A 12,284-nucleotide genomic window follows, 5' to 3' on the forward strand; every position below is an offset into this window, starting at 1 on the left:
ACTAGCCAACTAAAAAAATCATGAGCTCTTTAGAAGGCTGTCTTATCTTTCTCTGCATCTGTAAGAGGAATGAACCCAAATGTATAAACAAATATACCAACATATCCATATTGTTGGTCCTGAAATTGAATTTTGTTTCCACTGAATCATGAATATTCTTTGTTGACATGTCAACACCTAGCTAGTTACTCCCTTCGTCCCAAAATGGTTGTAGTTTTAGTCCTTGAAAAAAAAATTCAAATTGAGTGATGTTCTCACTTTTCAATGAGATATAAAACATTTATTTTCAAAATCATCCCTAATAAATGATAATTCTCTTGGAATACTTGTTTTCCTGGTCTGTGTGAAAAACCTTAAACATCAATCATTCTGGGATGAAGGGAGTACAATAGTTTAAAACAATCTATGGGGTAAAATACACATGGAAAAGATTAGGTGATGTACCCTATACTTTCTTCTATATAATCTCACAACTGAAGAATGTGATAACAAAACATGATTAACTACACAGTAGGGTTCATATGTTTAGTTGCCCCTATTGTTGTTTCTAGTGCAAAATGGGGGAGAACATCGTCGAGGCGGGGTGGTTCCTTGATCATAACCACCTAGGGAAAAAAACATTGGGCTCATTCACAATAGTCTAATACCGAACTCTATCACTGTTAGTTGTTATTTACAACTAACTTTTGTATTGAATATTGACATGAAATTAGCATCTTTCGTTCAATTTATGGTTCTATTTGTAGGAATTGTACATATTTTCATGTTTAGTTTGATTTTATATAATAAATACTCTCATTTTGTGAATTAATGTTGAAACCACTTCAGTTTCAGGCTAAAAGAAAAGAAGGTTCAAGCAGCTGATGTCTCGCTATGCGAGACATATGCGCTTAGCGAGTGACATCCGTTAAGCGAGGCATGCAGCTCGCTTAGCGTGTTGGGAAACCCTAGAAGAGGATCAGTCACAGATGTACATGCTCAGCGCGCCGTAAGATCACCCAATGAGTCATTTGTCCCTTCTCGCGCTTAGCGCGCCCAGCTCGCTAAGCAAAAATTCACTTATTCTCTCTTAGCGAGCCAATCTCGCTAAGCGAGCTTTCAGAAGCTTAAACGTCCAAGTAGTCTTTAAAACATTGAAGTTGGCAGAAATCAAGGGAGGAGTCGAAAAACAGAGCCAAGGGAGAAGCTAGAGCGACAGAAACGAAGTCACCAAGAGAGTTTAGGTTATAGGAGTGAGATTAGGGTTCTAGAGGTTGAATGAGGCAGTCTCAACCCTTCTTAGCCATTTTTCTTCACTCAAAATTTGTTCTTCTTTGTATTGAAAGCTCATTACTTGTAATGGAAGGCTAAACCTCTTGGTTGGGGAGTTCAGCCGAACCTTTAATGTAATATTCTTTCACTATCTATTTAATGTTGTTTTTATGTGTTCATTGCTTCTATCCATGCTTATTTTTACATGCTTGTAGCTTGATCACCCATTTGTATGTATAGTTAGGATTTTTAGCATTGGAAAGTGTTTTAAAGCCTTAGAACTTGATAGGGCAAGCTTCAAAGCTATATGTCTAGGAATAGAGTGCAACAATCTAGTCCATATTATGTTGTAAATACAACTCTTTTAGGCTGAGTTTGTTGAGGGATCAAGGACGAGGTTTAAAGAGAGTTAGGCCCATTCACTCGAGGGATCTTGGTTTGGGTAATTTCTCAGCATAAGAACACTAGGATTACATTAAATAGAGAAAAATATTTAACAACATCAAGGTTGATTCAGTAGAATAACCCAACGCTTTTCACTTGACTGTTTTTACTTCTTATAGTTAACTAGATTTTCACACAAAAAAACCCAACTTGATATTTACTTGCTTTCGGTATACACAAAATGTTTGCTCACTGAATATACATTTTTCTGAGTGAAACAAATTTTTTGTGGACTCGACACTCGGTCTTACCGTTTTATATATTACTTGTGGACTCGGTACACTTGTCGAATAGCAAAGAGCGTAACAATCACCAAACTCTGTAAAACACACATTTGCATAGTTTGTGAAGCATTTTCTATTTGGACATTCAATTAATTTCTTTATTAATTGGCATCAATTCTATTTATTTAAGGACAATGTTTTCTAAGAAGAAGAAAAACATGTTAAAAAAAGAATTGTTCACGACAATGAAGTGTGACAGGGCAAGGATCAGATGAACAAGAGGAATGAGAATAATAAAAAGAGAAAAAAGAATAATAGAATTAACTATAGAACCATAAAGTAGGATAATTAATCATACAATGTCTTCTTTTAGAGATCTAATGACATTGACAAATTGACAATAATCTTATTTCAAACAACAAGTATATACCAGAACTTTCAAGAATTAATTTGAACATCATTTTGATTGAACTGCTAAAGCACAAGAACGTACATGATATCACGACTAACCCATCCTTCATTGTTAACTCGTTGACAAGTATATCAATTTGCCACAAGTAGTAAAGTAAAACGGAAGTCTGAGTATCGAGTTCATTGAGACTTTTTTTGTACTTAGATTGGTGCAAACCCAATTTTCAAGCAATTTATAGAGTAGAAAAGATAAGGGATTGTAAGCGTGAAATCAAAGGGAAAAGTAAAAGGTAAGAAGATAAGAAAAATAAACAATAATTTGAATGCAAAAGATGACTTCATAATGCAAATATATTGGGGCCTAGCATGCCAAAACTACTTGTGATGTAATGTTAATAATTTTTCTCTATCTAATGTTATCCCAGTTTACACTCACATCTATTATGATACTTTATCTTTGGTTTCCCGCATGAAGAGCTTAATTTATTTATTTTTTCTCTCAAATCCTTTTGCAAAGATAAAATAATAAATCACATTAAGATAAAAGATGATGCATAAAATAGGTTAAACAAACATCAGTCTATTCCTAGCAATAATTTTATTTATAGGCCTAAAGTAGCTTAAAATTCATGCGACCTCGTGCTAAACACCCCCTTTTGGGCTTAGCAGGTATGGTGGTGTGATCATGCACTAAGCGCGGCAACACCTGGGCTTAGCGAGTATGGCGATGATCATGCACTTAGTGTGGAATTTGCGCTAAACGTGCCTTTGAGCTTCTTCGTGGGCCTTCTTCGCGCTAAGCTTGAGTTGGTCGCTAAGCGATGAGACGCACTGAGTCTGTCTTGTGCGTTAAGCGAGTTGTCTCCATCTTCAACTTTTTCTTGGCTTTTTCTTCAAGTTTTTGTATCAATTTTTCCTTCAAAGTACTTGTAATTTCCTTCTTTCGAATCTTACTAGTCCAAAATTAAAATGATAATAAAATCCTCATTATTCCATTAAAAACAACAGTAAAGTAGATGAATTCTAATAATTCTTAATCAAAATTGACTATCAATGAAACCCAAATTTCACATCTATATTCATCCTCAAGTACGTGAGGAAGATCACGATTGTGCAGTGTAACATGAGGTTGGATTCTTGTTCAAGGTTTCAATACATGTTTCATCTTGCAATTTACAAATCAAGAAACTCGTAATTAACTTTTGCTAATAAGTTCATTAATAACACTGTTGTAATATTGTAATTCATTGGGATTGATAGGTCCTCTACCATCAGGGGAGAAAAATAAAAGCATTTCAAAAGGCATTAGTGGGAAGGAAATAAAGAACATCAAAGTTTTATGTACTCAAGTTTAAGTTTAGTAAAATACTTGGTATTAATCTCAACCAAGAAATGGAAAATCTATAGGCTTCAAGACCTGATTCCTCCATGAGATGCACATCTTCCTGCATTATAGATTTTTTTGGAGGAAAGAGTGAAGTGATCTCAAAGAATTTTAATTTTTAACTTGATTTTTTTTAGTTTATTTAAATTTCCACTAATTATCTGGTGACTCAAAGAATGTTTTACTGGACAAAAGCAAAAAGACAAAAGCTTATTGTATTATTGTTTACCTTATATTTATGGTACCCATCAGAGGGTACATCTCCATTTTCTCCATGCCCATACAATATTTATAGAAAAATGATAGCATAAAAGGGCTGGACAATTAAAGAATATAGTTTCTTTTCATAAAATAATGAAAAAAACTATTGAATTAACTTATCAGCGGGTACAAAAGGAGTTCAAATATAAATTGTAGGATGTATCTACAAAAAAAAAAAAAAATTGCACATGTTGAATAGATCAGAGAAGGTAGAGTTTTTCTATAAATCATTCGAGCAAAAATATATTATTGTTGCTAACCCTTATACAATAGCCACCGGATGCAAAGAAAAAACTTGGTAATTAACTGTACATGCTATACCAATATTCCCATTTCTCACAACTGATTCTTGCTTCAGTGAAATTGGTACACACTGCCTATCATCCAAGATAAACTTTTGGATTTTTGTTAGCTAAAATCTTCGAAGATCATAAAGACTTAAAATTAAATTTATTTTTAACAAACAAAACTAATTTCGTTCAATGATAATTCGGGCGGCGGCACATAGGACACAAGCTCATAACTACAGTCTACAGAGAAGCCCCGAAAAGGGGCTTTTTACTTTTTTTCCAGAAACAAAGCAGTCGTATTTATATTTTAAGGAAGAATCGAAATATTGTGAATATTTAGAACAAGTTTCTATTTGTAATAAAAAATTAAGTAATTTTATCGATAAATATTAGTTATTAATTATTAATTTTTTTAATAAAAAACTTCATCTGTGTCCTTGTTTGCCAGTGATATATCTCGTAAGATAATAATATTGGGAAAATACCCAAGTCCCACATCGGCTGCCTCAATCCTTGGAGTGCAGCTTATATATCTGTTGGGCAACTTCACTTAATGCCAATTGGTTTTAAGATGAAATCTAACATGCTATTCGCGTATTCCTGCTCTCCCTTGGTTTTGTCAATTCCACTGCAGATGCATCTCTTTTCATCTACCAAAAACCAAAGGTTACACTTTACTTATTAGTATATGTTGATGATATAATTATCACTGGAAATTCATCTGCAGAGCTGTCCAAACTCATTGCCACACTTGGTGCTCGGTTTTCGTTAAAAGATCTTGGATGTCTCAGTTATTTCTTGGGTGTCGAAGTAATTCCTTCCGCTGTAGGAATGTTTCTTTCACAAAGGAAATATATCATTGATCTGCTACATAAATCAGGCATGACAAATACAAAACCAGCATCCACTCCTTTGTCAGCGAGTGTTCAATTACTTAAGGATTCTGGTGATCTCCTACCCTCTCCAAAGGAGTACCGCACACTGGTTGGAAGCCTTCAATACTTGAGTCTTACACGTCCAGATATCGCCTTCAGCACTAACAAACTCGCACAGTTCATGCAAAATCCAAGAACGGCGCATTGGTCTGCACTCAAACGAGTGCTCCGATATTTGGCGGGCTCTTGTGACAAAGGAGTCTTCATCTCAGCGACTGCTCCTTTGACCTTTCATGCCTACTCGGATGCTGATTGGGCTGGTGACAAGGATGATTATGTTTCAACCACTGGTTACTTGTTGTATCTCGGTAACACTCCCATCTCCTGGAACTCCTGCAAACAACGTTCTGTTGCTCGATCATCAACTGAAGCAGAATACAAAGCCTTGGCTGACACGGCTAGTGAACTATTATGGGTTCTTTCCTTGTTCACAGAACTTGGTCACATGTCCACTGCCAATCCAGTCATATACTGTGACAATCTTGGTGCCACAAATCTCAGTGTTAATCCTGTCTTCCACTCTCGAATGAAACATATAGCCTTAGCCTACCACTTTGTCCGAGAGCATGTTCAACATGACAAGTTTCGAGTGTCTTTTGTGTCTACCGATGATTAACTTGTTGATATTCTAACAAAGCCTCTGCTTCGCCCTCGGTTCGAATCGCTACTGTCCAAGTTGCATCTCTCATCCAGATTATACAACTTGCGGGAGGATATCAATCATAATAATTAGTTTTCAATTCCTTTAATTATTTAGCCGTGCAAATCTGTTATTTCCAATTCTGATTTGTTGAGAATTATTAGGAGATTGGTAGCTTGATTCACTACATATTAGGGCTGTTCACTTGTATGTATATCACTGTAAACTAATATCAAATTCATCAATAAAAGTTACAAACTTATTCCTCTATATGGTATCATCCTTGATGGCTATGATCTCCTCCAATATCCAGATGGATCTTTTCCTGCGCCGTCGGAAACGACCCCCACCACTGCATCACTTCCGGTAACAACTCAGAATCCTGCTTACCAAACCTGGCGTCGACAGGACCGCCTTATATATGGTGCTCTCCTCACCACTCTCTCTAATGAAGTGGCCTCTCTGGTGTCTCACACCAAGACCTCGCATGATCTCTGGATCCTTCTCAAAAACACCTATGCCAAAGCATCTCGCAAACCTTTTCTCGGCCGCTGTCAGTGGTGCAACATCAAAGGTCATGTTCTCTCTCAGTGCAAAACCTTCCAGCAGCAGCATCCTAGTGTCCCACCGCCACCTCGTAACTCTCCGGCTCACACTGGACAGGTTCAGGTCAATACTGCAACTGCCGGCCCATCGCAACATGATTTTCTGTTTGACAGTGGAGTGACACATCACGTAACCAATGATCTCGATAATCTGGCGCTTCATCATCCGTACACTGGTCCTGACTCACTGTTTATGAGTAATGGTTCAGGTTTAAACATTACTCATTCTGGAACACTTTTACTTAATGATTTATCCTTGTCTAATGCTCTATGTGTTCCTTCCATAAAACAAAAAATAATCTCTGTCTCTAAACTTACCCAACAAACCAACTCTGCTGTTGTTTTCCTGCCAAACTCTTTTTATGTGAAGGACTTGCAGACGGGTCACACAACCCATAAAGGCTCGTGTGTGGATGGACTCTATCTCTGGCCTGCCACCTCACCCTCCGTCCACACGGTTCGAACAGAATCCTCTGCATCATGGCATCATAGGCTTGGGCACCCTTCATCTTCTATTTTCAAATTTGTTCAGAAACATTTTTCCTTAGGCTCAAATAAATTTCCGCAATCCGATTGTCACTCGTGTCAAATTAACAAAAGTCATAAACTTCCATTCCATGAATCCACTCTTCAATCTTGTTATCCATTAGAAATAATTTTCTATGATGTCTGGACTTCTCCTATTTTATCAATTGATGGTCTTCGCTATTATTGCATGTTTGTTGATCATTTTACTCGTTATATTTGGCTATATCCAATGAAACGAAAATCTGATGTGCAAACTATATTTCCCAAATTTAAATCGCTAGTTGAAAATTTCTATCATCACAAAATAAAAATTCTTTACACAGACAATGGTGGCGAATATATTGGTCTTCGCCATTTTTTACTAAATCATGGTATAAGTCATCATACAACGCCACCTCATACACCTGAACATAATGGAATTTCAGAATGCCGGAATCGTCACATTGCTGAAACCGGTCTCTCTCTTCTCCATCACTCGGGCTTGCCCCTCACCTATTGGCCTCACGCCATGATCACCGCCGCTTATCTCATAAATCGCCTCCCAACTCCAATTCTTGGGTACCAATCACCCTATTCTAAATTGCTCAACATTAGTCCGGATTATCATAAGTTAAAGTGTTTTGGATGTTTGTGTTTTCCCTGGACTAAACCATATGCTAACCATAAACTTGCACCAAAGTCTGCTATGTGTGTTTTTGTAGGTTACTCGGCTGATCAACATGCATATTTGTGTCTCGATCCCACAACAGGAAGGATCTACACCTCTCGGCATGTGAAGTTCGTTGAATCTGAATTCCCGTTCAACTCCCTAGTAACTCACGCTAGTCCAAGTCCGGAGCAACAAACAGGCCCACTTTAACTCTCCATCTTACAACCCATGAACCCACCGGAAGATTCATCTCCTGCCCCTTCCTCCCCATCCATCACCAACTCCCCATATATGGCCCAGTCCTCCACCGAACCCACAAACCCCACTCAATCTCCTCCTCCAACCTCACAATCATCCCCGCAACTCTTTGCTCCACCACCCCAAACCATTGTCAACCCAAATGGAGGTGGGATCATCACTCGGTCTAAAAACAACATTATCAAACCCATCCAAAAGCTTAATCTCCATGTCCAAGCCTCCTCTCCCATTGAACCCAACACCATCACCCAGGCCCTTCGCGACCCTGATTGGCGCTCAGCCATGCAAGCCGAATTTGATGCCTTACACCACAACAACACTTGGGATCTTGTCAGTCGGTCCTCTGATCAAAATTTGGTTGGCTGTAAATGGGTATTTCGAATCAAACGAAATCCAGACGGATCAATTGATCGTTACAAGGCTCGGTTAGTCGCCAAAGGGTTTCACCAACGCTCTGGTTGGGACTATACAGAAACTTTTAGCCCCGTTGTTAAACCGGTGACCATTCACATTGTCCTAACTCTGGCAGTTCGTCAAGGGTGGCCCATACGTCAGCTTGATGTCAACAATGCATTTCTTCAAGGGACACTTAAGGAGGAAGTCTTCATGATACAACCACCTGGTTTTGTCAACAAAAACTTTCCTGATCATGTTTGTTGCCTCAAAAAGGCACTCTATGGGCTGCGACAAGCACCCACCATTTGTGGTTCACACACCAAGCCCAATAAGTGCTGGGCGTGAAGGGGTGTATTGGGAAAATACCCAAGTCCCACATTGGCTGCCTCAATCCTTGGAGTGCAGCTTATATATCTGTTGGGCAACTTCACTTAATGTCAATTGGTTTTAAGATGAAATCTAACAAATAATACGTATTTTGAGTATAAAAAAAACGTGTTTTAATCACAAAGACCATCTTTTTAAATTAAGTAACCTTCCAAAGTTAAGAAAAGCGATGATTAGTTTAATAAGGTGATTAAGATTGATGAGAAGAAGAAGCAAGAGAAAATGACCAGCATGGACAAAGGTATCCCTGATGGTAGGAGTTCTTCCATCTTCATTAGCAGCACCTTCCACCTGTTTTATAATTAATCATATGTTTAATTATAATATTATGGCTAATTAATCGCCACACTCGCTAATTTTCAAAACTGCAAGGACTTGGCATCAAAGGAAAATATAGATAATTAACTTGATAAGCAGTGGTGCCTGAACCAAAAACGAATTCAACAAGAAAGTCAGGTCTGCTATATTGATCAACACTCCCACAACCAGCTTAATCAAATGTAAGAGAGTCAGCATCAAAGTAAAATTCAGAGATATTTCTGATTCCATCTCTAGTTTCTGTTTCTTAATTATAAGAAAATAAGATCATTTTATGGTTAAATTTCCTTTTTATTTTTGATTAGTGAGGTCTATTAATTATTATACACTTGTTTTGTGTATTTATTGAGTATCATCAAGGAAAAAAAATATTGATTACTTCAAAAATTATCTTTTAAAAAATAATCCTCTCTTAAATAATTTAATATTATGGATAGTCTTAGAATAAAATTTATAAATATGATATATAATATGATATTTTTTTAAAAAATAACAGATATTAATAAAGTATATATTATATATGAATAAAAAATGAATAATACATTTTTTTAACAAATTAGGCAGCAATAATATATTTTTATCTATATAAATGAAGTGAAAAGGCGTATATGCCCCCTAGTATATCCAGAATGTTCTAAACAAGCCATGATGTTTCTACTTTCTATGTTTTCCTTTGAATCCATGGAACTAGAAAACACTTAAACCCCTGCAAGTGCGAATCTGCATCATCATCATCATCATCATCGAGTTTTACAAGCACAAATCACAATCCTCGCAAGGAACAGAACCGATCAACAACATGTTCGGAGTAGTTTTCCCGAACCGGAGCTTCCCCATGGACATCTCAACCTTCGCTCAAATCGACACCTTCCACTGGGTCCTCGACATGAACACTTTCGTAGGTAACGTTAAACCCTTAACTGAAAAACCCACACATTCTTTTTCCTATTCCAATTCACCCGGCGCACATTATCTTTCAGTTACACTAACTTTCTAACATGCGCAGGCGAGGCTTTCGACCAGGTCCGGGAGCTCTGCATCTTCCTCCTCAACGGCTACACGCTGCCGCCGGAGAAGGCGCTCGCCGTCTACATCCAGTCGCCGGGGTCGCCGTTCGTGTTCTGCGGCGCCGTCACGGTGGCGCGGCCCTCCGCCGTGCTGACGCTGGCGTGGCCAGAGCCCGGCGCCGGAGGGCCGATGCAGCTGACGGCGGACGCGCAGCCGCTGTCGGCGAAGATCGGGGTGTCGGTGGAGGATCTGGCGTCGCTGCCGTCGCTCGACGTGGCGGCGGAGAAGCGAATCGAGGGTTTGGCGATGAAGGTCGGAGAGAATCTGTTCAATTTCATGCAATCGTTTTGCGGCGTGGACGGGTCGAAGCTGATTGTTCCGATGGATATCTTGGACCGGTGGTTCAAGAAGTTTCAGGAGCGGGCCAGGCGTGACCCTGAATACTTGAAGGGTTTCGCTTCGTAAGTCTTTATTTTTTATCTGTAGGAATCGGCGACCGTATAAGGGAGTTTACAACAATTCAACCAACTTAGCTAGATTCTCTTCCTTTGCTTTGTAATTCTGAAATTGAAAAAGGGTTCTTTTTAATTTTTTGTTGCTTTTTTTTTGTAATTTAATGGTGTAAGATGATAATGATAGATAATAGAAATGGGATATCATGTTGTATTGTGATCCTAATTTAGAAGTGTTTTTCTGAAAAAGCTGTGCTTCAATTCATGATTTTGTGCCCATACTGAAAGTATTTATGGGGGATTTGTTTTGGAAAAAATTGAAGCTTTAGTGTTAAATTGTTGGAAATTATGGTTTCATCATAGTTTAGGACTTGGAAGTTGGACTTTGGAGTGTCTAACAATGTTGTTGTGTTGATGGTGATGAATAATATGGGGGTTAATTTAGTTCTTAATATATCTTCATGCTACTAAGTCTTGTTATGGTTTTTATTGGGGGGAAAAGTTCATTTTTGGTAGTAGTACTGAAACATAGAATGCAGGGTTAAAGATAAAAATGCTCAGGTGAGATAACTATAGTTGGAATCGTCATGATGGGTGATAGTTCTTGCCTAGTTTTTTTTCTTCTTGAAAGCATCATGATTTGATTGGTGTAAGCAAAATCATAGGTATATTGATTCAGGATAAAGAATTGGCTGAATCAAGAGGCAAACGTTGGAGTGGTTGTTGACTTGTTGTGACTTGTGAGGCTGTTGCAGGTTTGGTTATAGTTAGTATGCAAGCAAGCCACAATATTAAGAGGATTATGGGAGTAAACTATCCTAGTTGTGATAAAGGTTTTAGTTTAAACATGGACTACTACTTAATGATATCTGTGGTGGATATTTGCTAGAAATCCTCTCAAAAGCACCCTAGATCAATTCTCTGATTCAATCCCAGTTTTGTTCTACAATTGAAGTTTTAAGGGATGAGCTTGCCAAGGGTTGGCTCGTCTCCTAGTAGGTCATGCCTAATTGCTTATAGTTTTCTTCTGGCTTATCTCTTAGACATTATCATATTATGCCATCTTAAGACGTATCAGAAAATGGGTTTCTTGTACTTATACTAATGACACACAAATATTAGTAGATTGGGTCGTGGATGCATATAGGTATATATAATTGAGCTAAACCAGCCGCACATGGTATAACTTGGACATGATAACTACAAAATAGGAAAGACAAACTAAAACTAAGGTCACTCCCGTTTAGTTAAGAATTGAAAAATTAGAATGCTATTTTCGAGTAGTGCTTCAAAGAAGTATCACAAATCACCAAAATAAGTTATTTTATCAAATACGGCTATTTGGCTTAAACAAGCTTTTCAAGTAATTAAGTAACATGTCAGCTAGTTAAAAGCTTTGTCAAACACACTTTATTTTGATTTTTGTGAAATTATCTACTGGTGGTTTTAGATAATGTTATTGGCGAAGGGGGTGTTAAAGATTCAGTCAAGTAATTAGTAGGTGAGTAGTCGCATTTTTGAAATATAAGAAAATGAAGTGCTTTCTTATTTTATTATTCCATATTTGAAGAAAAATTATTTATCTGTAATTCTGTTAAGAGTCTTCTTCTGTAGTTGAATCCAAACCACTAGAGGTTCTTAGGCAACACTGCCTTACTCAGTTGGGAATTACTATATCCAAACTTTTACTAAAATACTCCCTTTTAATTATTTTTCCTAAAAATCCCAAAATTCCACTCTCTTTTTATCGAATACACTCCCCCTTTTAACGAAAAGATTACTCTATCTTTACAATATATCAAATATCAAGTTTGCAGTTTAGTTCATCTTGATTCTCTTGATG

At 37.6% G+C, this 12,284-nt stretch overlaps 1 protein-coding gene and 1 pseudogene across 1 annotated transcript; one reads left to right on the top strand and one right to left on the bottom strand.

Annotated features, from left to right (window-relative positions):
- Positions 1–29: 29 nt before the first annotated feature.
- Positions 30–9,782, bottom strand: LOC100795268 (hydroxyisourate hydrolase-like; annotated as a pseudogene).
- Positions 9,603–10,667, top strand: LOC100795806 (protein OPI10 homolog). The gene is made up of 2 exons (XM_003518318.5): positions 9,603–9,883; positions 9,988–10,667. The coding sequence occupies exons 1-2, from the start codon at positions 9,781–9,783 to the stop codon at positions 10,452–10,454; spliced, it is 570 nt and encodes a 189-aa protein (XP_003518366.1). The 5' UTR covers positions 9,603–9,780; the 3' UTR covers positions 10,455–10,667.
- The last annotated feature ends 1,617 nt before the right edge of the window (positions 10,668–12,284 follow it).

Source organism: Glycine max, chromosome 2, assembly GCF_000004515.6.
Source record: "Glycine max cultivar Williams 82 chromosome 2, Glycine_max_v4.0, whole genome shotgun sequence".
Taxonomy (NCBI): domain Eukaryota; kingdom Viridiplantae; phylum Streptophyta; class Magnoliopsida; order Fabales; family Fabaceae; genus Glycine; species Glycine max.

Bases quoted from the DNA above. Each gene is read 5' to 3' on its own strand.
- LOC100795806 (XM_003518318.5), top strand. From the start codon at position 9,781: ATGTTCGGAGTAGTTTTCCCGAACCGGAGCTTCCCCATGGACATCTCA. The intron at 9,884-9,987 runs GTAACGTTAAAC...TAACATGCGCAG, and splicing joins CGACATGAACACTTTCGTAG to GCGAGGCTTTCGACCAGGTC.